Here is a 17,338-nt window from a genome sequence, read left to right on the forward strand (position 1 = left end):
GGGAGTTAAACGATTGTGTGTGTTCTCAGTAGGTGGGAGTGGGGAGTGTCGGGTGCGGTAGTTTAACATTCCAGGAATCCGTCCATGGTTGAACCTCATGGTTGTGTGATTCTGTCCGTTGTGCAGAGGAGGGCAATGAATGGCTAACCCACTGCATAACTCTGGAGACATTCCCCAAAACACTCCCCACACTCACACATATTCATATCTGCATGCACAGAGTTTGGAATAACCTGCAATGCATTATAGTTTGATCAATATGCACTGTAAGAAAAAGAGATCTGAGTAGCAGCTAATGGTGATGTTAATGTAGCAGAAAAAGCTTCTGTGTGAATAAGTACGGAGAGCTAAAGGCTCTGTAAGAAATTTGAAATTCTTCATCCAGCGTGCCTCAACTTGTTGCTGGTAAACATCTTACATGGTCGATATAGTCGTCCTTTACCCCGCGTGTACAAAAAGTCTTGAGCTGCAAGATGGCTCCTCTCCAAAACAATCTCCCTCCACACTACAGAGGATCCTCAAGCCCTCTCCTTATATGCATTTTACTCGCACACACACAGCACATTCGCACACTCTCACAAAGCACACACACGCTGCCATCCTCTGCGCACGCATGTGGGTGGAAGGAGAAGGAGAGCAGAGGAGCGAAAGGAAAAGAGAGAGAAAGAGAGTAGAGAAGCCCTAACCCTTTCCCCTCGGCTGGTGGAAAGTGAAACTTCAGAGTTTTTCTTCCTCCCCCTCTCCATAGTGTTTGATAGTGCAGCACTGGCAGCCTCTGTGTGCCCCCCTGCCCACTCTCTCCCGTTGTGTTCTGGTGGCCAGCTGCTAGCAGAGTTGCAGTTGTACGTGAGTGGGTGGGTGAGACTCGTTTCCTGTGCTCCTCAGGGCTCCGCTCCAACAACTACTGCAGCACGCTCCGGCCAGGGGCCACGGGGGCCACTGTTCATAACAAACAGGGGGCTGGCTCCTCTCCTTCTCCTTCTCCTTCTCCTCTTCCTCTTCTTTCTCCTCATCTTCCATCATCACCACCACCATCATCGTCGGCATACTACCCACCCACGCCACTGCTCCCCTCTGAGCCTCGGCCCCTGGAGGCCCCCGGTCTGCGGGCTGGGGTAAGCCTGCTGCGCTCAGAAGGGTTGGACATGGAAGTAGAAGATGTTCCTGAAGGTCCGGAGCCCTCCACCTTGCCTGAGGTAAGCACACTCACACAGAGCCTGGTACACCTCTGGGGAGGAGGCTGCTCTCTGGGTACCACTTCTCCAGTCAGATGCAAGTTTGATCAACTGATTGAGTGGAGATGTGCATCCAGGGGGCCGCCTCGCCCTGTTTCTGCAAACACACTGAGGGGGGTTGAGAGGTGACAGAAGCTAGAAAGTGATTGGCGACATGGTGGCATAGCTAAGTGGCAATGGGGTTATTTTGCATCACTAAAAAGTATATTTTACACACGCACGTCAGCGCTCAACCCTTCTCCGTGTCTCATTCTCCGTGTGGAATTTGGCATATTTCCTGCTACACTGGAGAACATGCACTTTTTCTTTTCTCTTTATTTGTGTTTGTCTTTCTCTTCTTTGTGCTTTGCTTGCTTCCTCTTCATTTCAGGTTTCCAATTCTTCACCTTTGTCTCACTTTTCATATAATCTTTTAATATAGCTAGACCAAGCCGGCAGTCTTTGCTCAGCATTAGCGGTAATGTAGTTTATAGTGGTTACATTAGAGATGACACATCTACTCACAATGGCAGTGTGTGTCTAGAGATGGCAGATAACGGGTAAGGTAGTGAGATGAGATGTGAGTAAAATCAATACTAGTAGACAATGAGAGGTTTGCTCTCACAGCCCAGGAAATTGTTTGTTCTGCTCAGTGTGTGTGTGTGTGTGTGTGTGTGTGTGTGTGTGTGTGTGTGTGTGTGTGTGTGTGTGTGTGAACATGGCAGTATGAGCATGTGTGAATGTGAGTTTTGTGCCAGTCTGTCTGTGTGTCTTTGTGTGTGTGTGTGCGCCGTGTGTGTGCGGGTGAGCATTTAGGAGCAGCGTTTGATTTCAGTGGACCTGCCTCCCAACAAGCTTCCCTATCTCTACGGACAAGCCATCTGTTTGCCCAGTGCATGGTGTTCTGTTCTTAGAGAGGAGGAGGAGGAGGAGGAGGATGAGTAGGAGTGTAGGGGCCAGGGAAGTGGTGGGGGTAAAGGAATGGCAGGAGCATGGGCTAGATGAAGGAAGGATGCTGTTCCGAGGAGATGTAGAAAGCAGAAAGAGAGCGGGGACCGGTGTTTGCTGCACCTTGCTAACACCCAAGGGTGGGTTGAGCATATTAGTGCCACACAGATAATATTATTAAGGCTGTAGATCACCCTAAGTGCTCATTCTGTCTCATAGAAATCTCAGGAATCAGGAACTGTTAGCTATTTACTGTGCAAGACTTTTTTGCTTGCTAATGTCTAACAATTTATGTCTTTAAATCATTCCGACCTAGCTCTTTTTCTTGGTTTTCTTTTGTTTTGTTTTTCTTTTTTTTCATGTTCATGTTTCTCAAGTGTGAAAAAAGTTGTCTTCACAGCTTGTCTCACCTGCCTACCTCCTGCATGCCCAGACAACATACCATACTAATTGTATAAATATGTGCGTTTGTGTGACATAATAAGATGTTTTGTGTTTACAGGAGGGTGTAAAAGACAAAGAAGACATGAAAGAATACAGCACAGGTATGGATTAGTTCAGAGTATCAGTTCATGTCATGTTTCTTTTGTATCTTGTATATTTCTCTCACTCTCACTCTTCTTCTCACTCTGTCAGCCTTGGAAGGTGACCAGTCTCCTGTCGAGAGGGATCAGATGGGAAATGGGAGCTGTGGTGATGGCTTGACCGTGCCCGCATCCGTGTCTGTGGCTGGCATTGGGACTAAAGGGCTGATGGTGCTGGGCGAAGAGGCTGGATCAGGGGACAGAGTCCTGCCAGATCCTGTCGCCTGGTCCTCACGGGGATTCGCCTGCTCCCTGTGCAAACGGCTGTTCAGCAGCCTGGAGCATCTCAGGGAACACGAGTACCGCCACACCCTGTCTTTGATGGCCTTGTCCCTGGACTGGCCGAGCATGCAGGGTCCGCACCACCAATCTGCTCAGCCACGTCACCAGCCACAATCCCAGTCTCTCCACTTCCACCAGTCTTTCTATCGTCCCGCAGTGGCGGAGAATGCGCCAGCGCGCTACCTCTGCTCCCAGTGCCCCGCCAGCTTCACCCTCAAATCCAACGCAGACCGCCACGAGAAGACAATCCACTTCAAGAAGAAGCTGATGCAGTGTATGTACTGCCTGAAACACTTCAGAGACCGCACCGACCTGCACAGGCACCTGTCATCCGTGCACTCGAAAGAAAGAGGGCACACTTGTCCCGCCTGTGCCAAGGCTTTTAGCACTCAGAAAAACCTGGCGACACATGTTAAACTGTGCTGCCAGGTGGGGGCGGTGCCGGGAGTCATCCTGGGAGGCAGTGCTGGGATAGAAATGTCTCAGGGTGAGGTTGTACATCCATTGTGGCGGCTTTCGCATGAGATGAAAGTTGATCATAATCACAGTATCAACGTGGAAAATTAAGAGTGAGTCTACAAGCTGCGGGTCCGTGGTCACACATTTAAACCCATCAGCTGGGTGGAGAGGGGGTGAATTCCTTTTAAAACGGATATTCGATGTGATTCTAAATACGTAGGCACACTTTTTTACAACCTGTTGTCATCATTTTTTAAGAATGATTCATCACTACTTGACAATTTATATGTCAAAAATGCACATTTGCTATGCAAAGCTGATATTTTAAACAAGACACTGACTGAAATTATATGTGGTGTCTTTGGGGTTTGTGAGGCGTTTTAGTGAGAACTAGCTCGACGCATGAACAGGTGAATTACTTTCCACTGTGGTGCTGGGTGGAGAGACAGAGGGCTTCTTTCCACCTCCCCGGCCTAAACCACTTGTCTGACTCTCTGTCGCCAGTCACCAGTCTGACTAAACTCTTCTCTCCTTTTTAGGCAGAAAGATCTTTATCTTGGTGTCCACCCCTGCATTACGGGCGCAAGGACACTCAGAAATATCTGCCAGGCTTTATTGTGGCTCACAGCCCACACAACCACACCACCTGCAGGAACTTTCAAGTGTTACAGGCGTGAGAGCTGAATAGAAACCCTAATCAGATTCTATCTGTTGTCAGTGGTGGTGCACCTGATGGCAAGATTTGACATAAAAGAACTCGAAAATGAAGTGTATACGTGTGTTTGTGGTTGCCTTTCATTAAGCTGTGACTCAAACAGAAAGAAAAGCAAATCACGGATACACTTCCACATGCAGAAGCTTATCTGCAGTTGTCAGTGTGACATGATTACCTTCAGTCAGCGCTGTCAGATGAGTGCAGATGGAGGGGATGTGCCGAACAAGACAAAGCCAGCAAAAACAATAGACCAGTAGCAGTTCAGATGGGGGCTGGGTGGTGTCAATTTCTCTCTCTCTGTCCATCTCCACTGTGTCGGATCTGTACGTCTTCTAGTTGCTGAGTGTGGCTGGAGAAGGACAGTAATTGGTCCTTCACGGCTCCGACCCTTCTTAACCCCTGACCCCTGAAGTGTGGACTCAGTGGCAGATGCCCTTAAAGCAGATGACCCTGGTGATGTCACTGCTGCAGATAGATCATGGTATGTTTATGAGTACAAGGTAGAAAATGTGGGCTCAAGGGAGGGCAGTGGGAAAACGCAGGGAAGGAATAAGGAAGGCGGTGTGGGAGGGTGCTGAGGAACCCGAGCAAAGCTGCAGGATATTGGATTCAGTGTGAACACTGGCTTCAGATCATCGCTAAAAGATGTAAATTCACACCAATTTCTGCCAAAATGTCCTCCTTCGAGTTTACACCAGGCTTTTCCCCTGCACCAAGACATTATCTTGATACAGGGCAGTTTCTGCAGTTTATCTTGAAAACCCAACAGAAGACGTTCATTTGTTTCTCGCTAATAATCCACAGTCACTTCAGCGCATAGACCTATAATTTCTGTGTGCAGTGAAAGCAGACAGGGTGTCTATTGGGAATGTACCCAACACAGGGAACTCCCAAATGCCAAATCCTTTCTAATGCAAAACCCCATTTCTCAGGTAGCACACACTGTTCTAGCCATCTGCCGAACACACAGGCATGCTTAGAGAAGTTAGGAACTAATCAGGAACTCTGCAGAGCCCCATCCTCGGAGGACAAATGGTAAATACTGTATGGACGTGGTTTAAGCATTGGTGAGTCGAAATATGTGTAAATATTAGATAGATCATGAAAAAGCTCCATGTACTGTACAAAGTGCTGTACTTTTCTAGACTGTATGAGATGTTGTTGTAGTTTTTATGCTATAATTAAATTGTTATGGAAACTGTGAAAACTTCTCTGTCGTTTTCCTCTTTTTATGTAGGCGTCTGCGTCACACGCACACATTAACACAATCGCATCATTTCTTACTTCGTTTTAGGATTTTATTATACAAAAATCTGGATGCTTAAATCTGTTGTGCGTTTTTTTTTTTTGTATACTTGCATGTTTTTTTTTGTTTTGTTTTTTTTGTTTTTTTCTTGTGCTGTCGGGTGTTTAATCAGAGCAGAAGTCGATTTTGCAGATGGAGGTAATTATATTTTATCAACTGTGTCTTTGAATCCCTCCTCTATCTACAGTATGTGTGTACAGTGTGTCCCAGTGTGCTTGTGTAAATCCAATCCTGATTCATTGACGTTCATGGTCATATACGGTACTGTATGCCTTGACTTAAAAAGAAAAAAGTTTCTCATTGGCCACACACACACACACACACACACACACACACACACACACACACACACACTCACACACACACACACACTCACACACACACACACACACATACACACTCAGTATGTTTACTTGGATGTCCTTCACTTGACTTAAAGACCATTTAAGTCTAGACCTTGAGATAATTGGCTTACTTGAGCTCTACACAAAATTGGCACATGGTATGAATCTTAGCTTTCTTTATTATTAATATTATTCTTATTCCGTTCTGTTTTGTTTTGTTTTTATTATGCTGAAACCTCCCTTTGTGTGCGTATGTTTATTTCCCAACCTTCATCCTTCTTGTCACTGTCTGTGTTTGTCTTTTTGTCTGTGTTTTTGCTGTCCATAGCAGAGACCTTCTAAAGCAACTAAGGCAGACTTACTGTTGTGTCGTGTGTTTATAGTATCTCTTTGCCTTTATTGCTTTAGTATGGAGGAAGAGCTGTTGCCAGGGTAACTGTAGCTTTGACTGTGTATGGGGTGGCCCTGGGAATTGATGGTACATTGCTAGACTATGCTGCTAATTAAATGTAATAACTGAAAAGTGACGTCTCGGTTTATATAAACGAGTTTCATTCAACACTAATCTTTTTTTTTTCTCTCTCTCTCTCTCTCTTTTCTGGCCCCCCTTCCCTTCTGTTTCCACAGTGAATGACTTCACAGTGATCCGTAAAAAGTTCAAGTGCCCCTACTGCAGTTTCTCTGCTATGCACCAGTGCATCCTAAAGAGGCACATGCGCTCTCACACTGGAGAGAGGCCCTACCCTTGTGAAATCTGTGGCAAGAAGTTCACCAGAAGGGAGCACATGAAGAGGCACACGCTGGTGAGAGCACGCACATGGTCACCAGTAGGGGGCAGTGTACACAGTATATACCTTAGCCAATGGGTATGTTAACATTTTCAAATCCTGTGTTTCAATGCCATAGGTTCACAGCAAAGACAAGAAGTATGTGTGCAAAGTGTGCAGCCGAGTCTTCATGTCAGCAGCCAGCGTGGGAATCAAACACGGCTCTCGTCGCCACGGCGTCTGCGCCGACTGCTCTGGCCGGGGCATGGCAGCACTGCTGGACCACAACGGAGAGGTGGGCGGGGACATCTCTCCAGAGGAGGAGCTATACCCCGGCGATCGTTTTCATGATGATCAGGCAGAGTGCGATGGGGACGGAGAGGGGGAGGAAGAGATGATGGTCGAAGGGGACGGAGAGATGATGGGAGAAGGGGAGGAGGAAGGAGGGAAGTGGAAGGACTCAGGGATTACCGCTGAGACACACGGAGCACTGGACAATGAGAAGGAGGAGAGCGACTCCTCGGCACAGGAGGGGGAGCAGCAAAATGGGAGCGAGAGGGACTTTGCCTGGATCTCCTAGGATCTGCCAGGCTCCTGTTAGTGGCTCATCAACCAATCTCTGAAGATCTCTTGCGATCTCTCAGGCAGAAACCTCTGCCCTCTTTACCCATTCGTCCCACTGTGGACAGGCCTTCCTTTGAATGGAAATGCTGTAGGGTGATGCACGACAATGATCTAAAACCATTATCAGTAACACACTTGAGCGCGCGCACACACACACATACACACACACACACACACGTGCGCACACACACACATACACTTAGGCTATTCTCAACCTCGACTGCCATAGTAGAAGAGTGGTCAAGAGATGGCTGCAGTGCAAGGCTTTTCTGCTTACCTCCTTTTCTTCTGATGCAGTGTTTTTGTGTTTCTTTTTCTTGAGGGTTCAGGCCAGAGTCCAGTAGTTTTCTACTCTGTCAAAACTGGAATCAACAAGGACGCTGCCAAGGACATGGCCAATGCTAGACTGCAACTTTGTATGTTCGCCATCACAATCACCATGGAAACCAAGGATCACTGACAGTGTATGGGAAAAAGCCAAGAGGAGGATGTCTTGATCCGGCCTCAGCTGTAATGTTTCTGAGGAAAGTGTCTCTCTACAAGTGAAGCGAGAGTTTCAATCTATTGCAAAGCTACGTGCGTCCGGACCGGGCAGCCCGATGGCACATTGTTGATGCAGAGTCCTACTGCCACAGACTTGCACTTTAATGACAACTGACTTCTTCTATCAAAGCCCTGAACCCATGGTTTACATTTTTTGATCTGATCTTTACGTACCTAAACAACTCGGTGACCGCACCTACCTTTAAGGATATACTTTATGTCCTCTTGACTGTTATCACGATATAGAAATCACTGAATCTTTGTGCAGATTGCTGTTTATATAGCCTATGCCTTTTCAGTGGGGTCCTTAATCTTTTCTTCACTTAAGTTTTACCACATGCTTTCTATCGATTCATTCCAACAAAAACTGGAGATGTGACAAATGTACATACGATTTTTGGAATTAAAAAAAAAGGGGAGCGAGGTGGGTTTGTGTGAGACAGAGAGACAGAGAGAGAACGAAAGAGACCTTTACAGTGTATGTGAGAGCTCAAAACCTCCTTATACACCATTATACACCAAGTGGACCTCGCTTTCAGCTTCCCTGTTTGGAAAACCAACCCAAGCACACAATGCATCCTCACGTCCTACCATAGCAACTCTTTCTGTCTCTCTCTGTGTCTCTGGTTCAGTTTCGCTCACACTGGAGGTTGTGGTGACAGGACCTGAGAGCCATGACTCTCACACCTAAGGAGAAACTGGCTTTGGTTACAGTTTTAATTTTCTTTTTTTCATGTAATTCCAGTTTCTGAATACAGAATATGCAGACTCTTTCCATGGTTTATCTTTCTTTTGGTGATATGCTTTCTCCAGCTGGGTAAGGTTTAAAAGAAGAGGAGCGAATTCGTGCTTGAAATTCAGACTTGTGATATGTGTAGAGAGTGTAATATTAATTTTTGTTTAACCGCTATTTATTGAAAAGACCTGTTTTTGACAAGTCATTCCCTCCTTTCTCTCCTTGTGTGTGTGTGTGTGTGTGTGCATGTGTGGAACAGGATGGGTGTTTGAATGAGAGAATGTGTGTGTGTCCGGTGTCCAAAAAAAAAAAAAGTCTATATTGATTTTTTAACATTCTTTCCATGTTTTTGGCAAAGTTATTGACAATTCAAGTGAGGCAGATGTCTTATTATTATGATTATCAGAACTATGATTACTGTTGTTGATGTTACTATTATTAATTATTATTAAGTGCTGGATGCTAAGCTTTACTGTGTGTTCTTTTTTTGATATTTTATATCTTGTACAAGAAAAAAAAAAAAGCTTTTATACTTTGCCTTGTTGTGGACAGCAAGCCATGAGGCTTTTCTCAACCTTTTATTGTGCCAGTTTACGCTTTTTCTGTCGTATTTGCTTTTTTTACCAAGGGAAAAACAACTTCACGTCAATCTTCTCTGTTAGATATTGATTGAAACATATATTCAGCACATGCTTTTGCATCACACAATGTACACTAATTGATTTATATCAAACCAAAAACTATCTAGTACCTTGTATACATGAAGTGCTTTTGTTTCACAGTCTGTGTGTGCAGGTGCTTTTGGATTTATTGTTGTGGTTAACAGTTTTGTTGTTGGGTTGTTTTTATTTTTGAACCTGTCACTATTTGTCACGGTGTGAAAAAGTGCACATGTTATGGTATTATTGTGAATATGAAGGGCTGTGTGAAAGGACCGGCTAGCTTGAAGACTGCATCTTAAAATCAAGCCGTTTTTTTTGTTTATTCCGTCTCTACTTTCTTACGCCTTTGCATGACACACAATCAAAGAGAAATTCAGCATGCAGCCAAAGGCACGCTGACTCTACATGCTGTATTTCTATCTGCCAGCATTGTACTGGCTTGACTAGTTCATTTACATATGGGAAACGTGAGCGCTGCAGCAGTAACTCTGGGAAACATTTCGTTGCCAGTGCTGGTCGCACACATCAGGCCTCTCTGCTACAGGTGCCATGGACTGCACTTCCCATTAACTCCCACAGAGAAACTTTGATTTTTGATGCTTTCTTCATGTCTGGCAATTGTCTTTATTTTAATTGTATTATTTATTGCATTTTAGTTTGACCCATTTATCAAATATTTGTATTTTTTCGGGAAGAAAAAATAAAGACAATGGGGCAGGATTTTAATGAATGTTCGATGGTGGGTGTGGAAGGAGCCTATGATCAGTGACAAATCTGTGTCCTGTGGTGCTGTTGTGGCCACTGAGAGACGTCTGGATGAATGTGTGACTCCCCAGGCCCTGCGCTTTTCTCACGATCTGTACTGTACGTCTTCTTCCTCATACTGGGTTGTACTTCAGGAAAACGTCTGCCATCAACCCCTCAATATGTGCCTCAATGACATTTCACCTGTGTGCGTGTGAGAGTGCTTGTTTCCGAGAGATGACTGAATATTTGTATTGACGGATAGAGATTACTGAGACGCGACTGATCAGATTAGAGGTGCAAAAACTTTCTTTCTTTTTTTTTGTTTTGAGGATAAAACTTCAAAGAGACAAATCATGATGGGCGACTAGATTCTCCTTCCCACCGTGTGTTGATGACCTTTTGTGCCCTGATTCTGTGGTCTTAATAGTCTGCATGCCTGTGTTCATTTTGTCATACCAAAGCGACGTCTTCGGCATCTGCACACAACTGTCTCATTCCACACGATGCAAAACTGGAACTGTTTGCTCTATTGCAGATGAATATGGGTATTCTTAGACGTGTACAAATTGCAATCCTCATTTAGCCTGTATAGCTTGATTCACATGTGCAAATCATGAAGCCATAGATATGGGTATATCTATATTATACTATATTTCAAAATTGGCGCTTTTTACTTTAGAATTTGTTCTTCTACTAAGAGTGATGTGTGTATACCTTCATATATATGAATTTATATTACTATTATATATTATTTATTTTCTCTCAAGTTTCAGAGGGTCTTTAATTTGTAAAAGGTCGCACTTGAAGCTTGAGGTTTGTTTATTTTCATTGGGAATATTGTTCAATATGATACTGACTTTATATTGATGATTATCATAAACCTGTGTTTGTAACAAAATGTGTTAAATAATCAAAAAAACCTGTCCTGTTTTTACACCTGTTTTGTTTTGGGCAGATTTAAGTGCTCTTGTGCAAATTATTATAATTTTTTTTTCTTTTGGTTGATAGTACTGATCACAAAACATTTTTACAGTCAACCATGAGCCTCCTGTTTTGATGTTGGGGCCGGCCCACTGGGCGTCCATGCCTCTTTCTAACTTCATGTTTAGTGGAAGAATTAGCTTGACTATTATTTGCAAAAACCAATCAGTCTCAATAAATTTTGAAATTGCTGCTGTAAAGAAATGACCACCGTGTGCTGTGCCTCTTGCTTTCTCATGCCTTTTTATTACCTGCTGATGTCCACAAGGGGGCGTAACACACAAGTCAGAGGAAGCAGAGGAACAGATCAGGTTTTTCATCTTAAATTTCCTTTGGTAGAAGATACTTCGTTATGAACATCTCCTGAATTAATTTATCCACACAGATTCTTATTAACTGATATATTAAGGTTACATAAGTCATCATACTTCTTCAATTCAGGTTTATTTTCTTTCTGTCACATTACATCACATAGATCACATTATCAGCATCATACATGATCATCCATCTTCTCAAGCACTGATCATACTGTAGGCTTGACATTCACACAAATACTCCTCGAGTGCACCACTCTTTAGAAAGTGCTTCCTCCGTGTGTGTGGGACTGCTGATGAAGGCCAGAGGCTCGGCCCACACGCAGGAGAAAATCTTGCTCCTCCAAGACCCAAGGCTGATGTCACATTTCCCTCAAAACACTTAGCGCTGTGTGTGTGTGTGTGTGTGCGCGAGCACACGTCACGCTGCAATGAGCATCTTTATGTTTAGAGGTAAACAAATTGAATCAGCCTGGACTCATCAGTTACTAAAAAGGGAAAACACATAAAACCCTTCAGTGTTATATCTCCTAACGAAAAAAACAAACAAACAAACAAACAAACAGAAAATGGAAAAAAAATGAGCAATGCTAGACAAGCAAAAGAACCTCAAATTCAACCAGGAAACCAATCAATCAATCCATGAGAAAACAAAGGATAGCGAAAGTCAGTTTTCACACCAGCCAGTGTAAGGTTCAGCAAAACATAACACAAAAAAAAAAAAAGAAATCAGACAAACAGAGGGTAACGGCTTGGACAAAAATTAAGAGCACAGTGGAAGAAGCTGAGAATTTAGTGGAGCTGCCATTTGCAATACATTACATTTAATTTGGAAGGAGATCTATTGGCTTTGCTGCTGCTGGTGTACACGCAATTGAAAACTGACATTCAAGAAAGCAGCACATACATTTTGACATATTTGGAAAAAAAAAAACGAAGGCTTTTTTTTTTTTTTAAATGCACATTTCAAGGGTTTAGTTTAGCTTAATACACTGGGTAAAGGCTTGGGTGGCACCACAGTAAAGCTGGATAGCACAAGAATAGAAAAAATGGAAAAGGACTAAGTGATCAAAACAGAATCACTGTAGTTTGAAGGAGAACGGGGAGGATATGTCTATATGTGTATTAGGAAACAAGTGGAAGACACCAAAAGCGTGCTGTGTGTTGGAATGTGCAGGGCAGGATAAAGATTCCCACAAGGTTAAACAAGGCTGAAAGGTATCCTGCCTAACAAGAACTTAACATCAAAGCCACCAACAAACATCCACGACAACAATAACCACACATATTCTGAGAAAAACCACCATTTGGCAGGGAGAAAGACAAAAAGATGAACGGCAACAGTGTGAGCGAGGAGCCCCAAGAATTCTCCAAAAGTTAGTTCTTGTTGCATTTTAAAAGCCTCTCATTGCACAAAGTAAGACAGAATAAGCAATACTGCACGGTTGTGTTATTTGATATGATTTTGCAGTGTGGCGACAGTTGTCTGTGGGTGTTAAAAAGATTTGGATACGAAAATCAGGACGCGCTACGGGTTCAGTACAGGCATTACAAACAAGCCAGCAAAATGTAACAAAAAACACACAAGACTTTTTTCTTTTTGTAGGTTTTACATTCAACAAGTTGTTTTTCTCCCCTTTGCCTCTAAGCTACAATATACAATGAATCTTTACGTGTTATGTTCACTATAGCTTTTCAATTGACTTAAAAATAAAAGAAAAACGAAAGAAAAATATTCTGCAAATGTATGGTAAAAAAAAAAAAAGGTTTCCTTTTCATATAACAGAGATACGACAACAAAGAAAACAATACGCTTCTTATTATGTTGCATATGTACAAGAAAGCCCTGAAACTGCAAATCCATCTATATCGTCACTGCGTGTCTCATGTCTGCTCTCCATCCACTGTAAATCTCCAGTTTCCCTGCACACCCGTTAACAGCTTCTCCTCCTCTCATTATCTGGGTGAGAATTATAATTGTTAATCTTCCTTTTCAAAGGTTTACCTATAAAGTTCTGCTGTGTACAAGCGTACAACGTTGTACCCAGAATTCTTTCGTGGTCATGGAGTCACATGAGGAGCCGAGCTCTTCATGATGCATCCCCGGGCCTCAATTGTCACGGACCAGTTTAGTGCAACGAAAACTGGTGGAGAAGTGGCCGGCGAGCACAGGAACTTGTTAGCTCAACAAACGCTAACAGTCCCATTCACTGCCAGCAAGAGCATCGGCCTCTAACCCTGCCGGTGAAATCAAAAAGTGCTTACGCTGAGGATGGAGAGAGCTGATGGGCTGCAGTTGACACTTGATCCTAGCCCAACGACCAAACCAGAGATAAGAGAATTAAAAGTGGTATCCAGCACTAATAACAGTATCTACACAGTATCTACACAGCTACTACCTCAGCTCAGTAAAATGTAAAGAAGCAAAAACCTGTTTTTTTTTCTTCATTTTTGTTTTTTGTTTTTTTTGAGTAAAGGAAGCACAAAGATGAACTTTGTGTGTATATTGTGAAAAAAAAAACCTCCAGGCAATAAAAGACTGTAAAGCATTGGTTATAAAGATGGTAATATGTAGCTACTGACTGAGGCTGGTGTTTTCCCATCACTGAGACAAGGCAGGTGCTGCTTTCGGCCCTTGGCACTCCTCCAAGGAAAGGCAAAGTGACTGACTAAGTACCAAACTGTACTTTCCAGTACCACACTACAACTGCCGGCACCACTATGTTCAGTACGATACGTCTGACACAGAGAGCGTTTCATTAACTGTGGAGATCATTTGCTAAAAATGGGGGACCCCAGAGGTACAGGACCTCGACCCCTAATACCCTTTTTATCCCATCGGGCAGTGACGACACTCCTCCCACCCCCTTGGAAAAAAAAAATAAAAAATTCACTTCAAATTTGTGTATTTAAAAATGTTCCATGTATAAAAACATGTCTATGCGTAGTGCAATGTAGTGCAATTTCATTAGGTCAGTATACCTTTTTCTTTTCATGTTCTTTTCATTGGCACTTTGTGAAGTTTCTGACCCGACGAGGCCTGCCCCTGCTCTACATACCGAGAGGATGGGAGACCTAGCTTATCTGGGATGCCAGTGGAATAAACACACAACAGGCAGGATAATTAAATTTCAGGACAATATGTTGGTTTTTTTTTATAACAAGAATGAACGAAATATCACTGACTACAGCAACTATGTGTGCTTAATACATTTCTGACCATTGACTTCAAGCCACCAATTAATAGCCAGGCATCTGCCTCCCTGCTCTCGTCGGCCGACAGCAGACCCTGTGGCGACAGAGGACAGCACAGGTGTTTCTATGGTGACGGAGGTCTGATGTCGTACTGTACCTCAGTCAAGAAGTCTGCTTAACGGTGGTTTGCTCATATAAAGGACTACAGACACCGCGTGTTTGTATGTGTGTGTAGCTATGGAGATCAGGACAGGTCACTGTCAGAGGGCACGCAGCAGAATCTACATTCAAAAAGCTGCTAACAAATAGCACAAGGGTGAATCTTCAAAAATACACACTTCCTCTGAGAACAGAGCAGAAAAATACCTGATAGAGTTTTTTTTTTCCTTGTGGAGTTCATCCTTGTCTGAATTGAGAGATTACACACTGTAGAGCCCTTTAAGGCAAATTTGTGATTTTCAGCTATATACTGTAAATGAATTAACCGATGAACTGACTTTATGCTGGGTGGAGAAACAGGTTCTTGAAATAATCAGTACTGTCTTTCATCACCGTTATTTAAATCTAATATTGGAGTCAACACAGAGCAATTTAACAGTGGCTGTATGCTACTAATGAGGGAAGAAAAAAGATAAGCTCAACTCTTCTGGGGATCTCTGAGTTACTTGAAACTGATCTGTCTTCTACTTTGATTAATAAAATCACCAAGTTGCAGAGCAGCATCTTAGAAATATGTTTAGAAAAAACAAATGCATGTTTCCCCTCTTTTGCATCTTGGACATCTATAAATTCAAATATGTGACAAAATAGACTTTGAAATTAAAAGCTAATGTTTTTTCCTAGATTGGCCAATATTGCTGGAAACTGATGCCTCTGTAAAACACAGAAGAACGGACTACATCAACAACAATTTCTTACTTTCTAAAAAAAAAACTACCACCTATGTTTTCTCTAAAGCTTGGAAATGTGACCAGCCATTTTCTTTTATCGACAGCTTTTAAAAAGTGACTCCACTTTTGGTTATATTCTACAACTTTTGCTACAACGACTTCTGTATGAGTCACTTGTCAAAGGCGACAACCTGCTGCTCTGACTTGATTTGATTATGATTTTTCTTTTTCAAATGTTAGACCACACTGAAAAATTATTCTAAAGCATTAAACACAGCATCTAATAAAAACATGGGAAAAGACTCTTGATTCCTAAAAAGGAAGGTTTATATCTACAAATGCTGTTTAATGATGATTAGTCCAAAGACTAAAGCTTGAGTAAGCTATCTGTTTAAAAATCTAAATGAAATTAATTTGAATGCACGACATATTATCAGTTAGTGATTTTTGCTTTACAAACTGTGTGTTATTACCTACATACACAATTTACATGAGCCATGCTGTAAGTTAAAGACTCAACGGGCAGTTCATTCATGTATCAGTCACTGTGGTAAATAATCTCTTTCAGAACATCAGCTGTCCGAGAAAAAAAACAACAGCTCACCTTAATAACAATGATAACCACAAAGTAAGAAAGACATTATTAAATGCTGCTCTGCTGATTGCACATTGCAACTACTAGTTGCTTCAGCAAGTAACTGCTGAAAATAAACTCTATATAAGAAATGGATATCCACTCTCTCAGGCATACATTGTGGTTACTTGATTCTCAAACAGACAACTTATTTCTTCAAGGTGCATATCTCTAGGGCACAAGTATACAAAGCAAGAGAGGGAAATATATTTCATATATTGTGTACCTCTCTCAAAAATATTTTGGAAAGTTGAGGGGAACATTTTTTTGTACCTCTTGGTGTGAGGGTTTTGTGCATCTATGCAAAATTACAACAAGTATGGCTGGCTGTACTGTGATTAAAGAACAGGCTGTTAGAAATAGAACAATATGTGTTCAAACATACAGTTGATATCCAGTAAGACTGCAGAGGACAGTGATGTTAGATTGGGTACTCCCACCTAGATTGTTGCTCATACGTGAACAGGCTTTTTGCCTTTGGTTGGTTTGAAATCCCTTAAACAGTGACAATAAAAAACAGATATGCTACAGAGGTGTAACCGGGCAATCTGGTGTTAACCCTGGAACCTCCAATAAGAGCCATGAACCACCCCATACACAGTAGCTTACATGATGCTCCTATAATACACAACAGAGTATACCATAAAAGCTTATCTGTAGTCTTTTGCCTTGCGTTGAGGCTGTGAAAACGACATGTGAAAAACAAAAATCAAATCAGAAGCTTCAGAATCCAATTTAAATGTTTCTTTTTTTCCTTATCCATCAACAGAATGAAAATGTCTCAGTCTTAGAAAAAAAGTCTCCAAACCTGCATAACGCTTTTATTTTTTCTTTGTGAGTGGTTGTTTATTTTTACCCACCAGTTTTATTTTCTTTTTGTGTTTGGAAATCGAAAAGAGCGAAGGCGAAGCCTCTGCTGGGCTGAAGGAAGCAGCACTGAGAGCTCCATTATAAAGAAATCTCCCCTCATCTCCTCAGTGGAAGAGTCCACCTCGCTGTCACTGTGAGTGAAGAAGAGCTCATCTCATGGACAGGGGAAGCGGACTGGATTAGTCGGTGAATCTCTGACAGGCTTTTTTCCAGCGACAGGCTGTACACCACATGTCTCTCTTCTCCATGCCGTACACCTTTCGGCACTTCTTTGCCTCCCCGCGGGGTTTCCTTGGTAACAGCAGATGTGACAGCATAAGGACATGCACACAGACATCCAGACACCCACACGGGCAAAACACATGCATATACTGTATGTACAGTGTGCTTAAAGTCACTTATATGTGCCCATACGAATGTAGAGGTCGAATCAACAGGCTTCACCTACAGAGATGTCAATATCAATGTGACCAAGTATTAGGAAGCCACAGTACTTATGTGACAAAAAAAAAACGATCAATAG

The 17,338-nt window shown here is 42.7% G+C and overlaps 2 protein-coding genes across 6 annotated transcripts in view; one reads left to right on the forward strand and one right to left on the reverse strand.

Moving 5' to 3' along the window:
* Positions 1-11,119, forward strand: part of zbtb46 (zinc finger and BTB domain containing 46) — a 55,778-nt gene extending 44,659 nt beyond the window's left edge. For 2 of the 4 annotated variants that reach the window (XM_026367649.1, XM_026367648.1), the window contains exons 5-7: positions 886-1,196; positions 2,665-2,707; positions 2,799-5,835. In XM_026367649.1, coding sequence (XP_026223434.1) covers positions 886-1,196; positions 2,665-2,707; positions 2,799-3,595 — 1,151 coding nt within the window. In that variant the 3' untranslated portion in view covers positions 3,596-5,835. Of the gene's footprint in view, positions 1-885; positions 1,197-2,664; positions 2,708-2,798; positions 5,836-6,479; positions 6,656-6,758 lie in introns of those variants that run through there. The other 2 variants (XM_026367651.1, XM_026367650.1) reach the window with 2 other exon arrangements.
* A 218-nt stretch (positions 11,120-11,337) lies between these two features.
* si:rp71-79p20.2 (zinc finger protein 704) overlaps positions 11,338-17,338 on the reverse strand; it is a 36,900-nt gene continuing 30,899 nt past the window's right edge. For both annotated transcript variants that reach the window (XM_026367729.1, XM_026367730.1), the window contains one exon: positions 11,338-17,106. In XM_026367729.1, the coding sequence (XP_026223514.1) occupies positions 16,995-17,106 (112 nt within the window). In that variant the 3' untranslated portion in view covers positions 11,338-16,994. The remainder of the gene's footprint in view (positions 17,107-17,338) is intronic.

The sequence above is a fragment of the Anabas testudineus genome, chromosome 7 (genome assembly GCF_900324465.2).
Source record: "Anabas testudineus chromosome 7, fAnaTes1.2, whole genome shotgun sequence".
Classification (NCBI taxonomy): domain Eukaryota; kingdom Metazoa; phylum Chordata; class Actinopteri; order Anabantiformes; family Anabantidae; genus Anabas; species Anabas testudineus.